The 25,528-nt window shown below is 39.9% G+C and overlaps 1 protein-coding gene across 1 annotated transcript in view; it reads left to right on the forward strand.

The window, feature by feature from the left end:
- The first annotated feature begins 393 nt into the window (after positions 1-393).
- The window catches only part of Arfgef1 (ADP ribosylation factor guanine nucleotide exchange factor 1), a 95,320-nt gene continuing 70,185 nt past the window's right edge, over positions 394-25,528 (forward strand). Inside the window, exons 1-6 of the mRNA XM_021222418.2 lie at positions 394-1,084; positions 16,725-16,755; positions 17,334-17,490; positions 19,432-19,578; positions 20,438-20,617; positions 24,144-24,420. Coding sequence (XP_021078077.1) covers positions 961-1,084; positions 16,725-16,755; positions 17,334-17,490; positions 19,432-19,578; positions 20,438-20,617; positions 24,144-24,420 — 916 coding nt within the window. The 5' untranslated portion in view covers positions 394-960. The remainder of the gene's footprint in view (positions 1,085-16,724; positions 16,756-17,333; positions 17,491-19,431; positions 19,579-20,437; positions 20,618-24,143; positions 24,421-25,528) is intronic.

Below are 25,528 nucleotides of genomic sequence, written 5' to 3' on the forward strand. Positions count from 1 at the left end.
ATTAGGATCCCGCGTGGCAGGCGGAAACCAGGTGCGTCTGAGGGAGCGACGCGGGTGTGCCTGTGGCCCTAGCACCGCGAGGGACTTTGCTCCCCTGCGACAGGCTGTCCAGAAAGTTGGGGAAGCCTGTGCACGGTAGCCAGGGGTCCTGTCGTCCGGGCCTTGGGAGCGCCCCGCGTGCTCCGATCACGCCTCCCAGTAGCCCGCAGGAGCAGAAGCCCCGCGCCACGCCGTGCCGCGCCGCAGGACGCCCGCCACGCCCCACGCTGCCCTGCAGGCGAACGCGGGAGGCGGCGAGTCCCAGCCGGGCCGCCGTAGAGTCGCCGCTCCGGCCGCTCCTCCCGCGCCGCCCTCCGCCCCTGGCCTCCCGGCGCCGCGGCTGCTCTGGGCTGGCACCGCCGCCGCCGCCGCCGCCGCTGCCGCTTCCTCCCCGCAGCCGTTCGGCCGCTGCGTGACGCGTCGTTTCCTCTCTCAACATGGCGTCCGGGGCAGGTCGGCGGTGATGGAGGCCAGTCCGCGGCTGCGGCGGGTGCTGGTCCCCACGGTAGCTAGGGCAACCTCGCGCCTGCTGCTGGCAGTGTGAGGCGCCGCCACCTAGGCCCTCGGCCCCGGGAAGACGGCCGCCCGGGCCGAGTGCCGCCGCCGCCGCCGCCGGGCCGTAGGGACGAGTGAGGCGGGCGGCCGGGAAGCGACCCCCGGGCCGACGGCGCCGAGGCCGGACGGGCGCGGCCCTCGAACGGCGGCCCCTCGAGCGTGGCGAGGCTTTCGACGCCCTTGGCGGCCCCGCGGCCGCTCCGCGTCGCCCGCCGCTTCCTGGTGTCGCCGCTGCCCTCCACGCCTCCTCGCCCCCACCGCCACCTCCTCGCCTTTCTCCCCTCCTCGTCCCCGTCCCCCTCCTCCGCCTCCCCTCCAGCCGCCGGGACCGCCGCCGCCGCCTCCTCCTCCTCCTCCTCCGCGTCCATGTATGAGGGCAAGAAGACGAAGAACATGTTCCTGACCCGGGCCCTGGAGAAGATTCTGGCCGACAAGGAAGTGAAGAAGGCGCATCACTCCCAGCTGCGCAAAGCGTGCGAGGTGGCCCTAGGTGAGCCGGGAGGAAGGAGGCCGCGGCGGGGCGCGGGGATCCGGCCGCGAGAGGTGGGCGGCGTGGCGGGCGGCTCGCCCGGGGAGCCCTGGCCAGCTGCTGGCCGCCCGACTGGAGTTGACAGCAACTCGGCTGGACGCGGGGCAGCGGCTGAGTGGAGGAGGAAGGGCGGCCGGCCGGGGCCCCTGGAACTCGAGATGGTTAAGGATCGCGGGGCTCCTGGCTTCGAGTGGTCCGCTGGACGGAATGGGGGGAGGGTTGTCGGTGGCCCCTGCGGTGCGGACAGAATGTCATCCTTTGTGATGGAGCAGAAGACGAGCTGTTGTTTATTAGCTTAGAAATTGAGGTGGGGCCGATCTGACGAGATTGAGCGTGGGGGAGGGTTCCGCATTGCAATTACAATAACTTTATGATTTGGCGTGGTACTTTGGGAAGCAAGGTTGAAGTTGTTCCCTTGTTGACAGTCTCGAGAAAGGGGGTTGCAAAAGGTGCCTCGAGTTTGCCATCTCTCTGCCCCAGCTACAGGAAAAAAAGAGTAGTAATGTAGCCTACTGGGCTGACCTGGAAGAACAAGACTTAGAGGTTAAGGGGTGGCGGTGGCCGTGTCTGAGTGGAAATGGGGAAGGAAAACCTTTAGATAAATTGGCTTTAGGTAACACGGAAAGGGGTGTGTGTGGAATGAGAGAAGAGAGAAAGACAATGACACCCACCAGCCACATGTCTGGACAGTGGCAGCTGCTCTCAAGATTCAGTTGTGATTTATAGTTCAGACAGAAGAGGTCTAGTGTAATGAAGCCCCAGCAGGGCAAATCCCAAACAATACCTATAAAACCATGGTAGGCAGATAACGATTTGTTTGAGGCGGTAGGTGTGGTAGGTCTAGTGCATCCATCAATAAGAGAATTGTTAAGGGAGAAGCCAGAACAATTAAACCAGATAAATTCGTGATGCTTACACTTTTGTTTATAGCCCTGGACCAGAACAGCTCAAATTTGCAAGAAATGAAAATGGTTAAAAGTGATTTTTGAAAAACCTTTATGAAAGGGGACAAACTAACTTTATGCTAAAGTAAGGGGTCCAGGTAGCTCAGAGACAATTTTGCATTTAAGTTTTGACTTAAGACTACCATTTAACTTGCTCCAATGTTACAGCCTCCCTTCCTCTTTTTTCTCAATACTTAAAATTAGTAATATGAAAAACATCAAATGGATTTGTTTAACATCCACCAAAAAAATGGTCCTTTTTGTTGGTGGTGTTTTGTTTTTAATGTAATAGTATAGTGGACTTAAATACTTCCTTCCTTTGCCCCATCATTGGTCATAAGTTCCCATTTTGTTATTGTAACTAACAACATGTTTCCAGGAGAATGAGAAGACTATTGTACAGTTGCAAAAATTGAATTTATATTTGGGTCCTGAAAGAAGTCATTATTAATTGGGGTGATAGGAAGGGTTTTAAGAACTTTTAAAATTATTGTATGCTGTAAGGTTTTCAGTAACTTGGCAGGGTAAAACATATATGAAATTCAAATTAAAGCTTTAGTATTTTAGAGCTGAGCTTTGCTGTGTTAGAGTATGTGTGTCCAATTTTTTTCCTTTTTTTTTTTTTTTTTTAAGCAAAGGGCATGGGGGCATGCAGACAGGTTCAAAGTAGCCCAGGCTGGCCTAATATTTCTTTGTAGCTGAGGACAACTTGAACTTTCCTAAACCACTGTCTCTGCTTTTGAATTCTGGGATTACAGACAAATACCACCATGCCTTGTTTTAGAGGTGCAATGCAGGCGATGGAACCCAGGGATTCATACGTAATGGCAAGCATTCTATCAACTGAAAAATATCCACAGCCCAGAAAGTATTTCCAGTATGCTAAAGCCTACTCATTTACAGGTTTTAAGTAAAGTGTTTTTTATGTACTTTTCTCTTTCCAAATACTAAAATAAGTATGTTGGTAGCTCATCGAAATGAGAGTCTGGGGTTTAAGTCCAGCTTTTGTTACATTGCAGTATTACTGTGCTTGGACTTCCTCGGTACAGTTAAAGGTAGTGAACTCAGTGGATGTGAGTGCATTCTTCTGTTAACTGCATCCAGTATTCTTGCCACTCTCCATTTCTTTAGAAAGTCTGTAACTCCCTTAACTGTATCCCTGACATTTTTAGGCATAGGAATTCTTGATGGTGTGTTCTTTAAATCAGATTTTGCTAGTTAACGAGTACCAGAGTACTTTGTTTACCGGAAGTTTTTTGTTTTGTTTTTGTTTTTTAACAAGAGGCATTTTCCATGTTTCATAAAAGTTACATTTAGCTCTCTATAAAGTAAATTTTCAGTATGCAATCTCATGGTAAATAACCCCTGATGTTTTTGTTTTTTGTTTTCCTTCCAGTCATCTGTCAGTATTAAGTTTGGGATAGCTGCTATCTATCACTGGCTGACTTGGAACGCATTATGTAGACCAGGCTACCCTTGAACTGTAGAACTTGTGGCAATCCTCTTGCCTCTGCCTCCAAGGTACTGGGTTTACTGGTGCCTGCCAGTGTGTGTGGCTATTGTTAAAACCCGTGTAAATATTCCTGTATGTGTTCATTCTCTCTTTAGATGTTGTTGAACACTTAACACGGAGCTGAAAGGAGATGGACAGTGAGCTAGGAAGCATGCACTATGCCAGACTTTGAATCCTTTTCTGGTTTTGTTTGAAAAAAATTTTATTGGCATTCAAGTAGAATTCAGATCATTGATATTTGTTATACTTATCTCCCCTTTATTATAATAACCAGTTAAAATAATTTTTCTGTAAATAATACTCATAAAATTATAGCTTATCATGAACTCTTAAGAATACTCTATTTTGACTTAAAATAAAACTTTTTGTAAACAAACAGTAGAAGTCAGGTTTGGTGACTGATGCCCGTAATGCCAGCAGTTGGGAGGATAGACTGCCATGAATGAATTCCAGGCTCTCTTGGTTTGGTTTCATAGCAAAACCATTTTCTACTCTCAAAGGTACTATATAAATGAACTTTCAATGTTTACAAACAGTAACGAATCTTTAAAGGGTATACAGTTATTTAAAGCTTATTTTACATTTTCTAGCATGTTAGATTTTATTTTACAGAATGGTTGTAAAAGAGCCTTTCCTTGTTAAATTAGTAGGAAGCCCAGGAACAGCTAGCTCCAGGTTGCCCTCTCTTGGTACCTGCTCTATAGTTCTGTGTAATGAACATTGAGGGATTCTCCTCTGCCCTAGCTTAGTGTGATCCATGCCTGCTCTTGAGAATCCTGCATTAAAAATAGTCTGGCCATCTGCTGGCAGATGAGACAACAGCTGAGCTATTTTTAGTTTCAAAGAATTTAAGATTGTTCAGGATCGAGCTTGAAGGTGGTGGCATTGTTTGTCTTTGGGGAGGTTCTGTTGGGACATCCTCCAGCCAGGCTTCTAGGTTCAAGAGTTTGTTTGATGTTAGGATGTAAGTAAACTAGTCAACTTCTGGGTTTAGTCTGTGTTAATAACTACAGATGTTAGAGTGGAAGCTCACGGTTGGAATAGACACTGCTGCAAAGTAAGAGAGAGAGAAGGTTTTCAGGAAGAAGACAGACCAGGGAGACCAGTAGTTTTCTTCAGAGAGAATATGAGTTTCTATTGCTCATCATATTGTGAAATGATCCTGTTGACTTAGCTTTCTTATGAGTTTGTTACCCATAAATATAATTTACCCTAGAAATATATACTTTATTTATTTATTTACTTACTTACTTAGACAAGGTCTTGCTAGGTAGATTTGATTGGCTTGGAACTAGCTACGTAGACCAGACTAACCCAAATACAGCAGTCATCCTGCTTTGGCCTCTCTAGTGTTGGGAGATGTGAGCTACCTTGAACTTGTCCGAAATAAGAATGTAATATCATGATGCAAATATTACAGAACTTCCTTGCTTCTGCCTCACTAACCTGTTCTTATTTCAAGTGGTAGTGTAATAAAAGAATATGAGTGGAGGCTGAAGTACTTTGAGTCTATGGTCCTGGTTTTGTGGTACTTTTACTTATCACCATTTACAAGCAAGTGACATCTCTAAACAATTTCACAATATTTATGCCAGTATGTGCATATTTATGTGTGGGTATATTTGCCCGTGTGTGTGTGTGTGTGTGTGTGTGCCTATATGGATGCTACAGGCCAGTGTTGAGTGTCCCGCTCTATCACCATATATAATATGGTGATAAACCTTATATATTGAGAGAGGGCCTTCTTCCCATTCAACCTAGAAATTATCTTTGTAAGACTGTCAGAGCAGTAAGCTCCTTTTATTTCCCTGTCTACCTCCACCTCCTAGCACTGGGGTAACAAATGTGTGTCATTGTGCATACCTGGCTTTGTGTAGGTGCTGGGGCTCCAAATTCAGGGCTTCATGTTTGTGCAGTACACTTTGCCCGGTGAGCTGTTTCCTACCTTCCTAACACATTTAAGATACAGTTTTAATCAATTAGCAAGGCTTACTTGCTATCTAAAGTAAAAGATAGTGTTCAGTACCTGAGCTGCCTGAAGTTTTGAATAAAAAAAATCCAGTGTATACTGGTCTTTACTTTCACATTTCAGGTTGGTTTTAAGGATCCTTTATTCAGAATGGCCATGAATAAAATGTTGTGAAGCCTAACCTTTAGAGAGACTCTTAACCCACAAATTTGAGTTGACAAAGTAAGTTCAGGTTACAGTCAAAATATAATCTTATTTCCATTTGGAAGTTTAAAATGCACACAAAAGTTCTCTAAAGCAACCTGCTGAATTTTATTTAGCTTCTCCTAGATTTATTAAACCGTTTTTCAGTCTTTTAATGTAGTTAATGCCACAGGGACACATGTTGGTTGAGAATTACCTTCAAACACTGTTTAAGAGAAAAGACAAAGTGGTTAATACAATGACCAGAACTACTGCTGAGACGGTTCTTCTGAGCAGTCTTACGTTTAGGGAAAATGGAAGTCACATTCCACTTAAGCAGCTGGTAGCCAGGCATAGAGGTACATGCTATAATCCCAGCACTTGTTAGGTCGACGATGATCAAGGAGTTTAAGGATGGTGGTGGCAACACCAGATCCTGTCTCAAAAACAAGACCAGCTGGGTTGGAAGCTCAGTGGATGAGTACTTGCCTAGCATGCAGGACTGCCTCTGTTGAGTCTCCACCAATGAATAAAGCAGATGTGGTGTTATAAACCTGTAATCTCAGAACTGAGCAATTGCAGATAGGAGAATCAGGAGTTCAAGGTCAATCTGAGCTACTTGAGACCTTGTGTCAAAAAAAGGTTCATGGGATGATTAAGGTTGAAGGCTACTTTGGTTTCCTTTTTTTTCCCCTTCCATCTCCTGGCAGATACTAAATTGACTCTCCTAATAACCTTTATCTTGTAGATAAAATTATAAATAGAAAATAATTTGAGGAAGTGTTTGTCATATTCCTTGTGGACAATTGAGGAACCAAATCTAACAGAAAAATACACAAATTATTGATGTTCCAAGCAAAATTTTTTTATTTTTACAAATTTGCATATTTGTATGTGTATGAGCCTTTTGCCTCATGTATGTTTGTAAGTCATACACACATGCATACATCCTTTGGGAAGTCAGATGGGATCACCAGATTGCATCCAATTGGAGTCACAGCCAGTTACGAGGGTGCATGTGAGTCATACCCAGGTCCCCTGCTGAACCATCTATCTCCTCAGCCCCAAAACATACATTCTTTCTGACTATATGCTTTCGAGTGTGTGTGTGTGTATATGTGTGTGTGTGTGTGTGTGTGTGTCTGTGTCTGTGTTGGTTTTGTTGGTTTTGTTTTTTAGCAAACACAATTATCTTGCTTTTACACATATTTTTTTATTTAATTTTATTTTTATTTTTTACACTCCATATTCCATTCCCCTACACCCCCCCCCAATCCACCCTCCATCTGCTCTATGTCCCACACCTCCTCCCCAACCCACCCTGTCTCTATGTGGATGCCCCCATCCCTCCTGACCTCTAAACTCCCTGGGGCCTCCAGTCCCTTGAAGGTTAGGTGCATCATCTCTGAATGAACACAGACCTCGATGTCCTCTACTGTATGTGTGTTGGGGGCCTCAAATCAGCTGATATATGCTGTCTGGCCTATGGTCCAGTGCTTGAGAGATCTCAGGGATCCAGATTAATTGAGACTGCTGGTTCTCTTACAGGATCACCCTTCTCCTCAGCTTCTTTCAGCCTTCCCTAATTCAACAACAGGGGTCAGCTGCTTCAGTCCATTGGTTGCAAATATCTACATCTGACTATTTCAGCTGCTTGTTGGGTCTTTTGGAGGGCAGTCATGATAGATCCCTTTTTGTGAGGACTCCATAGCCTCAGTAATAGTGTCAAGCCTTGGGACCTCCCCTTGAACTGGATCCCACTTAGGGCCTGTCTCTGGACCTTTTTTTCCTCAGGCTCCTCTCCATTTCCATCCCTATAATTCTTTCAGACAGGAACAATTATGGGTCAGAGATGTGACTGTCCTCATCCCTCACTTGATATCCTCTCTTCCTTCTGGAGGCGGACTCTATAAGTTCTTTCTCCCAACTCTCTGGTGTTTCATCTAAGGTCCCAGTCCTGGTAGTCTCTCACCTCCCAGGTCTCTGGTGCATTCTAAGGGGTTTCCCCAACCTATTTCCTGAGGTTGCCTGTTTACTTGCTTTCTGCTGGCCCTCATGGCTTCAGTTCTTTTTCTTTTTTTTTTTTTTTAAAGATTTATTTATTTATTTTTATATCTAAGTACAATGTAGCTATCTTCAGACACAGCAGAAGAGGGAGTCAGATCTCATTACAGATGGTTGTGAGCCACCATGTGGTTGCTGGGATTTGAACTCATGAGTAGTCGGTGCTCTTAACCACTGAGCCATCTCTCCAGCCCCAAGGCTTCAGTTCTTTTATCTCACCCAATACCAGATCAGGTTTCCCTCTCCCCCACCCCACCCCATCCACTTTCCCTCCCAGGTCCCTCCCTCCCTTCCTTCCTCCCTCCCTCCAGACTTGTGATTGCTTTCTTCTCTCTCCCAAGTGGGACTGAGGCCTCCTCACTTGGGCACTTCAGCTTGTTGACCTTTTTGAGCTCTGTGGACTGTATCTTGGGTATTCTGTACGGTTTTGTTTTGTTTTCTTTCTTTTTTTCCCCTCTGGCTAATATCCTTATGGCTAATACCATGCATGTCCTTTTCCTCATGGCTAATACCATGCATGTCCTTTTGGGTCTGAGTTACCTCACTCAGGATGATATTTTCTAGTTCCATCCATTTGCCTGCAAAACTAGGATGTCCTCATTCTTAATAGCTGAGTAGTATTTCATTTCAATGTGTAAATGAGCCACATTTTCTGTATCCATTCTTCTGTCTTGGGACATCTAGGTTGTTTCCAGCTTCTGGCTATCACAAATAAGGCTGCTATGAACATAGTGGAACACGTGCCCCTGTGGCATGGTGGGGCATCTTTTAGGTATATTCCCAAGAGTGGTATAACTGGATCTTCAGGTAGATCTGTTTCCAATTTTCTGAGGAACCTCTAGATTGATTTTCCAGAGTGATTGCACCAGTTTGCAATCCCTCCAGCAATGGAGGAGTGTTCCTCTTTCTCCATATCCTCTCCAACATTTGTTGTCACCTGAATTTTTGATCTTAGCTATTCTGATTGGTATAAGGTGGAATCTCAGGTTCGTTTTGATTTGTATTTCTCTGATCACGAAGGACATTGAACATTTCTTTAGGTGCTTTTCAGCCATTCAATATTCCTCTTTCGTGATTTTTTTAAAACAGTCTTGACATCTTGGTACATAGCCTCTGCTATCCACGAACTCAGCCCTATCCTCTCTCACCATATGCACCCTTTAGTCAAGTAGTAAAATTACACGCATGCTTTATTGTGCATGACTTGAATTTTTTTTCCTTTTTGTTTTTGGTGCTGGAGGTTGAGCCCAGGGTCTTGTGCACACTAGGAAAGCTCTCTACCACTGAGCCATGCCCCCAGCCCCTCACTGGGGGATTCTAGGCATACTTTCCCAGCCCCAGAATTAAAAACAAACAGCAAAAAGTTATTCTCTAATGTTCATTGTGTTTTAATCACCTCAACCCTTACCCCATCTGCTCTAGATGTACTCCCCCTTCCCTACCAACCCAACTTCCTGACTTCCTTTTTCTACTGAAGTCCTATTGTGTTGCCTACACATTCTTAGATGTTCGGCCATCCACATGAGCATAGTCAATTTACCAGGTGCTACACACTTAAAGAAAGCTAATTCTCTTTCTCCCAGAAGCTATCAGTTGTCAGTAGCTCCTCTGCTAGCTAGGGGGCTTCATGTCCACCTCCACTTTCCGTGCTGAGATTGGTCTGGTATGTTGTCCCAATCACTGAGTTCATATGTGTTGTTTCCAGAAGACACTCGTTTGATTACATTCTTCTACTGCCTCTGGCTCTTCCCACCCCTTCAGGTCAGGAGGGTTTGTAGTACAGTACAAACCTTTTCCTGCTGAGCTACTTCCACTACTTCTAGAATGTTTTAATCATAAGAGTTTCCCAATGATATAATAGGAAATTTTCTACTTTAAAAAATAAAAAGGACACAATTCAAAATAGAAAGCTGCCAAGTATGGTGGCTATGATGGTCAGTTTGTTGTTGTTGTTGTTGTTGTTGAAAGATTTAAGTATGCGAGTACACTGTTGCTGTCTTCAGACACACCAGAAGAGGGCGTTAGATCCCATTACAGCTGGTCGTGAACCATGTGGTTGCTGGGACCTCTGGAAGAACAGTCAGTGCTCTTAATGGCTGAGCCATCTGTCCAGCCCAATATTGATGGTACCTTTTAAATCATTAGCTTGACTGACACAATCTAGAATCACCTGGGAAAAGAAAGTCTCAATAAGAGATTGTTTAGATGAAGTTGGCCTGTGGACATGTCTGTGGGATATTATCTTGATTACATTAATGAAAGAACCAGCATAAAAGTGGGTTGTACAAATCTTTGGGTGTGGATACTAGACTGCATAAAAATGGAAGAAATTAAAATATGGGCTCATTTGTGCTCTCTGTGCTCTTGACTGTGAGCTGTAACTTGGACTTCTCCCCTGGACTGCGTTTGTCAGGGTATGTTACCGCAGCAGCAGGGTTAAGACAGTGCTCATGCCTGTAATCTCAGCACTTGTGAGGTTGCCGTAACTCAGGGCCAGCCTAGGCTGCATGTGAGTTTCAGGCTGACTGGACTATAGAATGAGACCCTATCTCAAGATAAAAACAAATGTTCTTCTCCCTCCCCAGAAGTTTTTCCACTGAGAATGATATAAAATAAATTCAAATATCAGTTGTCAGATTTTTTTCAGTGAAAACATTTTTTTTTTTTCCTAAAGAGAATGAGCTTTTTCTCTTGTCCAGATTCTTTCTGGAGTTCTGCATACATGAGTCATTAAGGATCTAAATATTAATCTTGTATTTAGAGTAGGCATTATAATCCAGTGACTGTTACCCTTACAAGAAGATGATAGGGCATAGAGGCACACAAAGCAGGAAGGCAGTGTGGAAATAGTGGTAGAGTCTGGAATTATGCTGTCATAATCAAGGCACCTCAGAAGCCACCAGCTAATCAAAGGAGAGTTCCTCCTAGAGCCTTAGTTCTGTTGCTCCAGACTGAGAGAATAATCTTCTGTTGCTTTAAGTCACTAAGTTTATTGATAACTCTTAGAAAGTCCTAGAAACTAGTGAAAAAGTTTTTCCCAATTTTTCAGATCAAGATGATTTCTTAATTTGAGTTTTCATATTTACAATACAGAAAATATTAGTTATGTGTTGGGCTCTAATCTTGATTGCCCCATGGATCTGATGGGGAGCAGTCTAGGGTTTGGTATGGATTAAGTAGAAAGTCTGAGACTTTAGGTTAAATGAAAGAGTCAAGCACAATTATTTACTTTTGTGTTCTCTTGATTGTTTTGTGAAGCAAATCTGTGCACATAGACAGACAGACACAGATGGTACTAAATTGGTCTGCATAGCATACATTATTTTTCATTCAGAAAAATTCATAAATACTTTAGAAATACCTTTTATTGTAATATTGACTGTAGGAAAATCTGAAGCCACAATTTTCTCCCAAATTTGAATCCAAATATCACTTAGCTGCTCACAGCCAATGCCTGTCCAGAGTTTTCTAAGAAATGAGATAAAAACATAAGTAGCCAAGATATGAATGCCAAACATTTCCATTTTTGATGCATGAGATTGAATTCAGGCCTAAGATTTTAGACAGAGGAGACTCTATATGGCATTTGCTGAAGTCTGTTTATATTTATAATTTAAATAAAATTGGCAATTTACTTTATACCTTTTCTAAAAGAAGACAATGACAATGGCAGACAGTTCCTCCAAGCAATTTTAAAAAGTAAAACTGAGCCAGGCAGTGGTGGCGCATGCCTTTAATCCCAGCACTTGGGAGGCAGAGGCAGGCGGATTTCTTGAGTTCAAGGACAGCCAGGGCTACACAGAGAAACCCTGTCTCAAAAAACAAACAAACAAAAAAACAAAAAAAAACTGAAGAAATATCACCAGATGTTCTTATTGTGGCAACACCAGTTAATTCTGTTTTTCTTTTCATCTTTTTTTCCTTCCCTGTTCCTTGATTTTATGGTGTTAGGGATCAAAACCTTTTTGGTAATGCATTTGGAAATCTGAAGAGTTGTGTAAGTTCTCAAGGATTCTGCATAGGCTGGCTTTTATTGTAGTCCTATCCCCTAACATTTGTGTTTTTGTGTGTTTGTATGTGTGTGTGTACATGTGTGTATATGTGTGTACACACAAGAGAGAGCAAAACCTAGTGAGTTTAGAGTTGCTTACGTATGCATAGGTAAGGGGTTACTTACAGGCACATGAGCAATTTAACCAATAGTGGCACCACAAAAAGAATGTGTTCACCACCTGTCCCTAGCAGGCATTAACTACCAGTAGCTCCCTCAGGAGGGTTGAAGCCTTATCCAAGATGGAATGCTGGTAGACTCAGGCTTGTGTGGGTCATGTACAAGTAATCACAGCCATTGTGAGTTCATGAGAGCAACAGCCATATCATAGCTGGAAAGACAATGTTGAACAGCACTCTTCTTTCTCCTACATCCTTTGCACCCTCTTCTGCCATGTTCTCTCAATTTTGTTTCATTTAGAGACTTACTGTTATTTTTTTAAAGATTTATTTATTATATGTAAGTACACTGTAGCTGTCATCAGACACTCCAGAAGAGGGAGTCAGATCTCATTACAGATGGTTGTGAGCCACCATGTAGTTGCTGCGATTTGAACTCAGGACCTTTAGAAGAGCAGTCAGTGCTCTTAACTGCTGAGCCTCTTAACTCTCCAGCCTCTAGAGGTTTTCTTATTTCGAGCATGCTGGCTAGTTATAAGTCTGTCGTCTACAAAAAGTAACTGCTGTCCTCTACAAAAAGAAGTTTCTCTTATCAAAGCAGAGAGCAACACTAATCTAGGAACATAAACATAAATATGTAGAAAGCAGTTTTATGAGTACAACATATCCTCTCAGCAAAACAGCAACAGTAGAGTCTGACCTATCCAGCCGTAGATTTTTTTGATCAGGCTTACAATACAAAATTTGGCCTGTACAGGCTTCAAATCAAACCAGAAAACGATTGATTACCCCATAACAGTCATGCTACAATATCCATGAAGCAACATCTGTAGCTCTTAACACCTTCCACCCATTTGCTATACTCCCTCTCCTTTCAAATTCATGCTCTCTCTCTCTTTTTTTTTTTTTACTAAATTTTGTGTATTCTCAAATATATAAACACATCTGCTCAGTCCATATAATGTTACTTGTATGTATGTTTTCTTGTATGTATGTTATCTAATACATATGTATTAGATAACCAATTAATGTACTCTTCCCTGAGGAAGACTATTTCTCTCATTCTCAGTATTCCTTAATTGTCTATATCCGGGGGTGGGGGGAGGCCTCTTGAGTTAATAGACATATTAACATGTCTGTTGGTATCATCCTTGTTCAGGTCATGTTTGGGCAGCCTTGTTGATGAGATGTCCATAGATTTGGTTTCTCTGACATTAGAAGAAGACATAGTCTCATAACAAACTTTCTGTTCCTCTGGCTCTTCTAGTCTTTGAGCTTCTCTTCCATTTTCAATGACTGATGCACCTTGGGTGTAGGAGTTGTTTTGTAGGTGTATCCATAAGGACTGTGCTCCACAACTCCGCATTTATTTTCGGTTGCAGTTTTCTGTAATGGTCTCCATCTGCTGCAAAGAGGAGGTTTCTTGATGATGGCTGAGGATTGCACTCATCTGTGGGTGTAAGGACAAATATTTAGAATGTAGTTAGGAAATAATGCTGATTTGGTAAAATAGTAGTTCTGAGTCTTTCTCCATGATCCTTTGGTCTAGCAGGTTTTAAGTCCAATTGGAGAGTTGTTGATTACTGCCAAGGCATGTGAGCCACTACTGCACCCTTAGGGATATCATGCCATGCTGGCCATAGTTGTGGTTCATAGGTGCCATAGCTGCTAGGTAGGGCTATTTATTAGTTGTTTTCCTCTTTAGAAACTTGCATGGTCTTCAGGAAGGAGGATTTCTGATCAGATCCAACTCAGGTCCTCTGGGTCCTGTGTCCAAAGTGTAAGGTGTCTTCAGCAATTGTGAATTAACCTTCAATTCCTGAGAAAGAAGGGCAACAAAGGACAATAGCAATTAGCCTGTAATTTTTGGGAGTCTCTTGGATGGCCCTGACCAACAACTCAGAAGAAGGCTTTTCATGCCTGCTGTTGGGGTTTTTGTAAGTCTATGGCCCTTGGGGGGAAGCATTGTAAGCCCATATGAGAAATATTTATTTATTTATTTATTTATTCTGTGTGTGTGTGTGTGTGTGTGTGTGTGAGAGAGAGAGAGAGAGAGAGAGAGAGAGAGAGAGAGAGTGTATGTGACACATAAGGAGTATAAGTATAGAATTATATAAGTATATAATAAGTATATATGTATACATAACATATACAGACATATATAGACTTACATATGGTATAGATGTATGTTTTAGGTAGGTAGTTAATAATACTCCTTATGACTTTTCAGACATCCTTATTGTTATTTTCTGTTCTCCCTTCTGTATTTATATCTCTTCGATTCTTTTGATGTTTCAAATTTTCTTTACCATGTTTGTTGTTATCATGAAGAACGTTTGAATTCCTTTTAATGTAACCCTAGTGGTGATTTTTCTCAGTTACTCTCATCTTACAAAGTCTTGACTTTTTAAATAAGCTTTTAAAATATGATTTATTATTGTTATTTTAAATGTGCATTGATGTTTTGCCTGCATGTATGTCTGTGGGAGGGTAGTGGATATCCTAGAACTGAAGTTACAGACGTTTATAAGCTGCCATGTGGGTGTTGGGAACTTCTGGAAGAGCAGTCATTGTTCTTAACTGGTGAACCATCTTTCCAGCCACAGGGTCCTAAATTTAGGATTTATTTTTTTCCACTGAACATCAAACATAGTTATGGAAATGTGCTACTGACCCAAATGTTAGCCTTTATGGTGTTTCATGATAATTTTGCTGCCATTCAAATAATACATTTGTATACAATGTGTCATTTCTCTGTATCTGCTTTCAGTATTTTCCCTCCTCTGAAATTTAATTACAATGTATTTTGGCATGTATTTCCTTGGCTATCTTATTCTTGTTTCCTCAGCTTTAAAATGCATAGTTTTGTGTTTGTAGTTTAGAAAGCCTTGTTAATTATAAAGTCAGTTTTGTAGCTAATAGCTGGTATTGTGTCTTGTAAAAGAATACAACATGAGCATATATCCCCTTTGATAAAAAGGAATAATGAATTTTTTTTACATAGGAGGTGTGTTTTGGGATCCGAAATAAAACATTTCTTCCTGTGGTTTCCTTCAAAATTATATTGAGAACTGTTAATTAAAATCATTCACATTTTATTTTATTTGAAGAAGGCATCCCTGGATTTGAGACTGATGCTGATAAGCAAAAAGTGGGATTTTTTTTTTCTATCTCCGAATTACCTAGTTTTTTATAGTGTGTTTTTCTAACCAATTACAAACTTAAGTTTCTAAGTTGCTATCTGAATGAATTAAAAACCAGGCCTTAGAAACACTCGGCGTCAGTCTCTGTCCCCATGTTAAATTGGAGAGCCAAAGTTAAAAGGGGTGAGAAAGAAGGAAGGAAACACAAAATAGAACAAAATTTTCATCTTGTTTATTTCTTGTGGGTCTTTATACATGGCAACATAATTGAATGTCTGCCTATTGTGTGACTTTCACAGCTGGATGCTAGGAATGCAAGAAAGGATTAAAAAATTTATTATGCACAAATCACTACTAAAGAATATACCTCTTATCTAACTGAAATTTTGAACCTTTTTTTTTTTTTCCAAATCAAATCCTTCCTCTTTCACATTCCAGTGCCACTATTCTACTTCTGCCTGTGAGTTTGGCTTTTAGACTCCATGTGTAAATAGTCACCTGGTATTCGTCTTTCTGTGCCTGTCTTATTTCTCTTAAGCATTATAAACCTTTATTAAATTGTGTCTTTAGTAGTTCCAAGTAATAGTTTATACCATCCCTTCGTTACTCCTATCATTAGGAAAATGGAAAGGCTTTAGTTCTCAGACAACCAGACTGAAATCCTGAATATCAAATGCCTGGCACACAGTAGACAATGAGTAAGTTGTATATATTTTCAGAGTCAGTGCTATAGCAAAGTAATTTGAGCAAGTTACTTTATATTTAATATTTAGTGCTTAACAATAGAAGGTAGTCAGTAAATAGTATTAAATTTAAAGGTGTTGGGTTAGGTTTTCCTTAGGAGAGACATGAACATCTCTTTATCACAGTGACAGACCAAAGAAATGATTCTACCCAACTCCAGTTTGCTGAAGCAATTCGCTTAAGTGCAGTTACTTACAGGAGCATGGGGGGGGGGGGGGCGCCTGAAACTGAAAGGAGCACCATGAAAAGGAAGGCAGGGGCTTAAAGCAGAGGGGAGAGAGAGTGGAATAATACATGGAGAGAAGAGGAGGTTTTTACTGGGAGGAAACCAAGCAGCAGCAGGGCACACAGGAAGGTTGATAAGGGGAGGAAAAGAAAACTATATGAAAATGCCAGACTGTTATTTTGTATGCTAAATTAAGAGATTAATTTTAAAAAATAGACATGCTTATTTTATAGGTTCTTTTTTCCAAATATAGTCCTAATTAGAAAAATTAGTTACTATGAACACATAAGCATTTTCAAGAAGCTATAATTCTATTAATCTTCCTGAGAGGCACAGAGTGTGCTCGCTCGCTCTCTCTCTCTCTCTCTCTCTCTCTCACACACACACACACACACACACACTCACACACAGAGAGACAGACAGACAGGGGCAAAGACATGAATGGACAAACGGACGTGATTGTGGCTACATTATTTTTTCCTAGTATTTCTGATTAATGTACTTATTAGGGGAAAGAGGGAATGCTTTGGTAATTCAAATTTTTTTGCTTGTTGATTCACACTTATGAAGACTGTAATCAAATTACCCAGTAAACTTTTTGTCCTCCTATGCTAATATATGCTTCTCTTTTTTTGCCTTCACCAGAGGAAATAAAAGTTGAAACTGAGAAACAAAGGTTTGTATGATTTCACTTGTTTTATAAAATTAATTTATATACTTTTCAGTCTTGGCCAAAATAGTAATACAATCATCTATACTTTAGGATTACAGATCTTCTATATCTTTGTAATAAAAATAAAAATAGTTCTTAAGAAACAAGTTCATATAAATTAGACATTTCTAAATTACGTTTTGCTGTATTTTAACTTTTTTGTGAAGTTTAATGTATATTTACAAAAATCACTGTATTTCTTTGAACATGTTAACTTCTTTAGAACATAATGGAAATAATTCAAAAAGTGTACTTCAACATAAAAGCGTATAGAGGAGCCCATGGCTGTTCAAAGTTGTTTCATGAAGTATTTGGGATCTTTAGAAAAAGAGAGAAATCCATGTTGTGTCCAGCATCTGTGGTCACTGCTGTTCACCTTGCAGATCACTTGAGCTCTCTGGGCTATGCTTTCCTGTGAAGTACAAAAAGACAGAGGAGTGGTCAATAAGGTTCTTTTTATGACTGATATTTTTTTCTCACAGGTTTGTCATCATAAAGGTAAATGTACTATTCTATGTAAACTCTCCTTTTTTTTTATTTAGTCCTCCTCATGGAGAAGCAAAAGCTGGATCAGGCACCCTTCCACCAGTGAAATCAAAGACAAATTTTATTGAAGCAGACAAGTACTTTTTACCCTTTGAGTTGGCATGCCAGTCCAAATGTCCCCGCATAGTTAGTACATCTCTAGATTGTTTGCAGGTATGTATAAAATGGTATCTAAAGCTGTCTGGTTTCAATGTATTTCTAATATTGCTCACAGTTGATGATTTACACATGTCCACGAAAGCCTTGAATACTTTTTGAGGTAAGAAACAAAATAGTCATTTATATTTAGATATACAGTAGCTGCACAAAAGATGTTAGTAAAACCATTAGCAAAACAAAATCTAGGAGTTACAGAGACAAAGTTTGGAGCAGAGACTGAAGGAATGACCATCTAGAGACTGCCCCACCTGGGGATCCATCCCATAAACAACCACCAAACCCAGACACTATTGCAGACGCCAACAAGAGCTTGCTGACAGGAGCCTGGTAAAGCTGTCTCCTGAGAGGCTCTGCCAGTGTCTGATTTCAGAAGTGGATACTCATAGTCATCCATTGGATGGAGCATAGGGTCCCCAATGAAGGAGCTAGAGAAAGTACCCAAAGAGCTGAAGGGGTCTGTAGCCCCATAGGAGGAACAACAATATGAACTAACCAGTACCCTCAGAACTCCCTGGGACTAAACCACTAATCAAAGAAAACACATGGTGTGGGACTTATGGCTCTAGCTGAATATGTAGCAGAGGATGGCCTAGTCAGTCATCAATGGGAGGAGAGGCCCTTAGTCCTGTGAAAGTTCTATGCCCCAGTATAGGTGAGTGCCAGGGCCAGTATAACAAGAGTGGGTGGGTTGGTGAGCAGGGGAGAGGAAGGGGATAGGGGATTTTCGGAGGGGAAACCAGGAAAGGGAACATTTGAAATGTAAAGAAAATACCTAGTATTAAAAAAACAAAAACAAAAAAGACTAAAAAAACCAAAAAACAAAATCTAAGTTGGTTAATGATAAAAGTGTTGATTTGCTCTCTTTCTACCAGTGCTATCATACTGTTGTATGTTTTGTCTTTGAGATAGGCACTTCATATGTTCCCTGTGTGATCTTGAACCATTTTCAAGCAGTCATTCTACCTCAGCCTCCTAAGTAGATAGTCCCACAGGCATGCACCACTGTGCTTAAATCATCACTTGGAAGTGATTTCACTAAATCCCTATTTTACACAATGCAGCGTTTTGATATCGACACTGTTTGCCTTCTTACTGTTTTGCTCACCCTGTGGCGTTCGTTAATGTCAGAAATTGTCATGAGTGCTTTCCCCCTTTTCTTCTCATACACAAACACACACCATATCTTAGATATTCTGTGAGGCAGGTTTCCAGATTTTGGGCGTTTGGTTTTGTTTTCATGTATTGTCACTGTTTGGAGGTTATATATACTCAGCTAACAGCTTAGTAGCCAAGAAGAGATGGTTTGTTCTTAAGATGGGTTCAAGATAAATTCGTCTATTTATGACCTTGCTGTTGCTGAAAAATTAGCACTATTACCATCTAATGCCTTCTTTCCCAGCTAAATTGGTAGTAGTGTATAGATAATTCTGGGATTTTTTTTTTTTTCTTTACAGCCACTATTTACAAACTGGATGTCATAAAAAATGATGACCAAAGTTGGAAAGAGATTTGATGTCATTTGAAAGTGTTAAGATAGTCCCTCCAAAACACTATCAGTAAAACCTGGTTTAGATTGAAAGCAGCAAGCAATTCTAATATATCACAGTGTTCTTAAGGCCTGGCTTTCTAGAAGTATTACTATTAGTTTTGTTTTTTGTTTTTTTTTTTGTTGGTTTTTTTTTTTTTTTTTTTTTTTTTTTTTTTTTTTTTTTTTTTTTTTTTTTTTGGTTATTGCAACTACAAAGTTTTCCAAATTAAGTAAACTACAGGAAAAAATACTTTGGCTTTGATTATACCTCACTGTTTTTGTTTAAAAATTAGCATATATTCATTCACATCTATTTCCACTGATAGTCCGCTAGTATATTTATTAGTTATCTTGACTATTATATTTATTAGTTATCTTGACTAGGTGCTCTCTTATGTCTGTTTCAGAAACTTATTGCTTATGGGCACTTGACTGGCAGTGCTCCAGATAGTACGACACCAGGCAAAAAATTAATTGATAGAATTATTGAAACAATATGTGGCTGCTTCCAAGGTCCTCAAACAGATGAAGGAGTTCAGTTGCAGATAATAAAGGTAATTAGTTATATAAAATGAGTGTATTATTTATTATTATACTTTTAAAACCAGAAGCTTCTCACCTTGAAAATATTAGGAAGAGTTGTTTTCTGTGCATTTTGGGTGTGACAGCCACTTGGGGTAATGTTTAGAACCCATATGAGATTTGTTTTATGCCATTAGAAGAAAACTGTGTTTCTATATCTCTTCTCTTGGCCATCCAGTTAGGATTGAATTCTTTGGGTCTTGAGGAGTTTTTCTGAACCTACCTGCTTTTTATACATCTTTCATCTTTTAAGTTTTAAGATGATTCATAAGGTTGTGACCTTACTAACGTTTACTGTATTGTTAGATCACCAAGTGTACTGTCCTTCAGTACTCTCTTGTGCCCATCCATCTAGTGAACCTGCTCAAAGAAAGTAAACAAATAAAATCCAAGTTCGTGTTGTAATGAATCTGGATGGTTAAATTCTTTTAGAGAAAAACAAGTTGTGTTCTAGTTGTTAATGTTACAACTATGGTAGTGGTAGTATATATTTATTTATAGTACTTATATATTGATATGATACTGTATGAAACATACCTGTCTACACTCAGTTGTGATAGAGTGTAAATGTTCTGCATTTTAATAAACACAAGTACTACTTCTAATGAAACTTAACTAAAGGATGTTCTGGATATAGGAGAACTACTTTCATAGTAGTGAAAGACTCAGATATTTTAATAATTGGTAACATGTTCATAGTAGGTAGAAATCTATACACATTACTACCTAAAGTGTCATTGTTTTTTAAAGTTTTAATTTTAAAATGAAACTATGTATTTTTGTGTTTAAAGTCTAGATGCAGAAAATTGCTTTTGTGTTCTTTCCTTACAGGCTTTGCTTACTGCAGTAACATCGCAACACATAGAAATTCATGAAGGAACTGTACTGCAAGCTGTGAGAACATGCTACAATATCTATTTAGCCAGCAAAAATCTCATCAATCAGACAACAGCCAAAGCTACTCTTACTCAAATGCTAAATGTTATCTTTGCACGCATGGAAAACCAAGCAGTAAGTGTTGAAAGAAAGTGAAAGAACACCACAGGCTCAGATGTAGGAAAGAGCTCAGAGTAGTTATGGAGAGATGACCCCAGGGTCCCTGACTTGTGTTGTTTTATAGCTTTACTGACTTGTTTAGCTTTAAACAAAATGTGCTTTCAGTCTCACCAAAAAGTGTATATGTTTGATTGCATCATGGAAGTGTTTGTGAATTGATATTTTAACCAAACTTACTTTAAAAAAATGTAAAGTAGATATAAACTACCTCATTTGACCTGTTCACATATAAAATTTAGCCTTAAAACAAAAGTGCATTTTTATATCAATGAAGTATTTAGTTTATTTTATTTCTTTCATACAGTAAAGGACTGTTATGTTTCTTATCCTTAAACCTACTTCAGGTTGGTTAGAAAGAAATTAAGAATTATAGACTTTAACTTGATTTTTTTATTTGTTTTTGTTTACATTTTATTTCACAAGTCTTCATAATTTAGAATCTTTTATTTTTCAGAAAGACCGCCAAAAATATTTGCTAGGAGCTTTCTCCTTCACCCTTGACCTCCTTTTTTTCTTTTTTCTTTTTCCTTGACCTGTTTTTTTTCTTTTGTTTTTGTTTTGAAATTTTGTGTGTATATATGTGTGGTGTATGCTGGCATGCTGCCCTACCTGTGTATGTATGGAGGGCAGACATTGACACTGGAGTCTTTCTCTATCAATGGCAATCTGTTTGTTTGTTTGAGATAGGGTGAGCCTCAGGCTCTGTCCTTACACTCCTGGCACTAGAGTTACAGACACTGCCACTACACCTTGCTTTTATGTTAGGGTAATGCCTCAGAAGTACCTGCCTGTTCCATTCTGAAATTTTTAACTGGCTTCGTCTTTTGTAACTACAGCTGTTGTGAGTTCATGTGCACAGCAGCAATGTCATGTCCCAAGGACAGCGTTTCACAGCACTACTTCCATCCTTTGGTTCTTTTTGCTGTATTGCCACGATGTTCTCTGAGCCCCACGATAGGTATGATAGGATGGCCCACCTATGTTGAATACACAGTCACTTATTCTTGTTGTATTAATTTTTAAATTTTCCCTTTTCAGCTTTGAAATCAACCATTTCCACAAGGAGCTTGCCCCCTTCAGCAGGGCAAGGACATTTATTTAGAAACCAAAGTCTGGGATTCACCAAGTTAACTAGTGTGTTTGTTGTCTTCTAGTTACAGTCTTGCTCTCTGAGCAAATATAGCTAAAAAATACACTATATTCTAGTCTCTCCTACACCCATATGTGACTTTTTATCTGTACATATTGAAAGTCGTGTGTTTATACTGACATTTCCGCTTCCAGTTCAACATCATAGAGTTCATTTTAGACTTTCCCCCTTGAAAGAAGTATAACTTATTTCTCTAAACAGTATAAAATGTGGCTTTTATTTTTATTTTGGTATTGCTATTTGGTTTTTAAATGTTAAACATGTATACAGTGCATCTTAGTCATAGCCACGTTATCACTCCTCCCCATCCCTTCAGCACATCAGTAACCTCCCATTTCACATTGCTACTTCCTGGTTCTTCTCTACCTCCCCCTTAAAACCAAACCTACTGAGTCTTAATTAGTGCTACCCACAGTCACATGGGTCTGGGGAGAGCCTCTGGAGCATGGGCAGCCTACAGTGGCCACCTCCCTAAAGAAAACACAGTCTCCCTTTCCTAGCAGCCAGTAGTTCCTCAGCTAGGTGCAGAGCTCATGAGCTTCTCCATCCACTTTAGGATGCTGGCTTCTTTGCTGTTGTGCATGTTTCCCACATAACTGCTGCTGTGAATTCCTGAGAGGAATGGCCACATCATGTGTCTAAAAGATGCATTTCGTGGCTCTTTTTGCCACCCTCTCTGACTCTCATATTCTTTCCACTCCCGTTTCCTTGACCTCGAGGCAGGAAAGGTTGACATAGCCGTTTCATTTAGGGATAAGCATTCAACGGTCATTTATTCTCAGCTCCCTGATGAGTTATGAGTCTGTAACCACTGCCTGCTGCAAAAGGAAGCTTCTCATCAAAGCTCAGAGCAGCCTGATTTATTGATTAAATTGGTGGCACAGCTGTACTGAGTATTCCTCTGATACGTGCATGTTACATATTGGTCTCAAACATTTGTTTTCATTCTAATTATGCATCAAGTAGTGTCTTTATTTGTAAAATAAGAGTTTGAAACTGTTAACTATAAGGTTCTTATACTTTTTTTTTTTTTTTTTTTTTTTTTTTTTTCGAGACAGGGTTTCTCTGTTTAGCCCTGGCTGTCCTGGAACTCACTCTGTAGACCAGGCTGGCTTCGAACTCAGAAATCCGCCTGTCTCTGCCTCCCAAGTGCTGGGATCAAAAGCATGCGCCATCACGCCTGGCTCTTATACTTTTTTTAGACATTAGAATCATCTAATTCAATTTTGTTTTTATAAATATAATTATATAATTTGAACTGGAGATTATGAGGTATCATTTAATACTGTAAAATACTTATTTTTTGTGGAAATTAATCCTGTGATAATCCTTCATATCGGCTCATGAAGAATGAAAGAGATGTATGAGAAGCAATGAAATTCTAAAAAAATGAAATACTAGGATTCTGCAAATGAAATACTAGGATTCTCCTTAATGTTTAGCATCTTAAGTGAGCCAGTTTATTGATATTATATACACAAAAATGACAGGTCTTCTAAAGTAACAGTCAAACATTGATAGATGTAATTATTTTTATGCATACTGGATGCCTGGACAAAATGATGTAAGCCCTCATGGCAATTTTACTTGCTAGCTATGTAATTATAATACACTATAAATTAAAAAGTGTTTGGTATGATAATGTCAGAACATGTTATGAAAGCATATGTAATCTTCACCCCATATACATGTTTCTTGTGCGTAGACAAAAAGGAGAGAGAGAGAGAGAGAGAGAGAGAGAGAGAGAGAGAGAGAGAGAGAGAGAATATGTGAATAAATATGTATGTGATGTACTTTGTTCTTATTGGTAGATTTTTTATTTTAGGTAAATATATTATTGGCAACAATCCAGTTACTACTTGGCAGCATTAAAATTGTTTTCATTTTGTTAAGATAGTACATTTTCATAACATCACACATCAAATACAAGGTCTAGAGAGATGGCTCAGTAGCTAAGGGCATTTGCTGCTATTGCAGAGGACTCCAGTTTGGTTCCTAGTATCCAAATCAGATGCCTTATAATCCAGACCCTCTCTGGCCTTCCTGGGCACCAGCACACATGTGGCATTCATTCATGAACACAAGCATAGTTTGAACACCGAATATAGTCAAATAAAAGTATTACTGAGGACTTTCTCCCTTTTCTTATGCACCAACTTCCAGATATCTAAGGAGTGTAACATTGTTTCTTTTAGTATACTTTATGTTGGTTCTGATGGCCTATAATTCCCAGGCCCAAGGAAAAAGGATACCATATTTAAAGGACTTATAGTTAGGTGAAGTTGAAGCTACTTCTTTTACTAGTACCAGAAATCATTTTGTTCTTTCCAGTTACAGGAAGCCAAACAGATGGAAAGAGAAAGACATCGGCAGCAGCAGCATTTGTTACAGTCTCCAGTAAGCCATCATGAGCCCGAGTCACCTCATCTTAGATATTTGCCACCTCAGACTGTTGATCATATAACCCAAGAGCATGAAGGGGATCTTGATCCCCAAACACATGATGTGGATAAAAGTCTCCAAGATGATACAGAGCCTGAAAACGGATCTGATATTTCCAGTGCAGAAAATGAACAGACAGAAGCTGATCAGGCAACTGCAGCTGAAAGTAATCTTGAGATGGGGCCATGGGGTGCTTGCGTTTAAGGGCCGTGATGGGATGAGTTTTCACTGAAATGTAGAAAAATGATTTAATGGCTACCAAACAGTTTGTGATAACTGTCATTTTTTCTATTAGTGGTAAAGCTAGTTCACGTCAACCTGCGCCATACCTCTTACTGATACTGCACCTTCATTAGCATCTCACAGATAGTGTGATGTATAGACTTCCTTGGGAAGAGACACACCTTTCTTAAAAGAATCATAAATACCTGTTACAAAATTATATACGTTCTTCAGCTTTCTTTTTCATATCGGTTTTAGAGCAAACAAAGGATCCATTCAGTAAGGGCTTTTAGACTATGGTTGAAAATTTAATATCATTATTGGTTTAGAAAGTACTGTGTCTGTTATCCCAGTACTTGGGGAGCAGAGGCTGAAAGATTATGACTTTGAGGTTGGCCTGGGCTATATAGCAAGTAACTATTTTAGAAAAAAAAAGAAACAAAATTAAATATAAAAACAATTTTAATTAATCAAGTAACATAGAAAAAATTGATTTAAAATATAGCTACAGTAGTCAGCAAGGTTATGTTCTCTCTCAATATTTTTCTTCTTAAAAATCTGTGTGTATATGTGTGTGTGTGAGTGCAAGTGTGCCACAGTGTGTGATCAGAAGACAGATTTTGGATGCCAGTCTTTGCCTTTCCACATTGCTTAAAACAGACTAACTAACCTGGGAACTCTCAGGGAGTTTCCTGTCTCCACTCATTACAGAGAAGTGACATTTTGTGGGCTCTAGGGATTTAAGCTCAGCTCACCATGCTTGTGCAACAAGTGCTTTATCCACTGGGCCAACTCCTGAGTCCAAAAACGTTGACATTGTCATAAAATTGTTTTATATAGATTTTTAAATATAAACACATGAAATAATTATCTCTTTATTCTTTGAACCTGCCAGGAAGTTTGAGTTGTTTCCTTTTCATGTTCCGTAGCCTGACTTGAAAAATGATAAAAATTGTGTTGCTCTCTGTTGTGGATAGATAGGGCTTAGTTAGACTTCATCTAAAATTTGTTTTGTTCTTTTTTGGTTTTTTTTTTTTTTTTTTTTTTTTTTT

The sequence above is a fragment of the Mus pahari genome, chromosome 22 (assembly GCF_900095145.1).
Source record: "Mus pahari chromosome 22, PAHARI_EIJ_v1.1, whole genome shotgun sequence".
Taxonomy (NCBI): domain Eukaryota; kingdom Metazoa; phylum Chordata; class Mammalia; order Rodentia; family Muridae; genus Mus; species Mus pahari.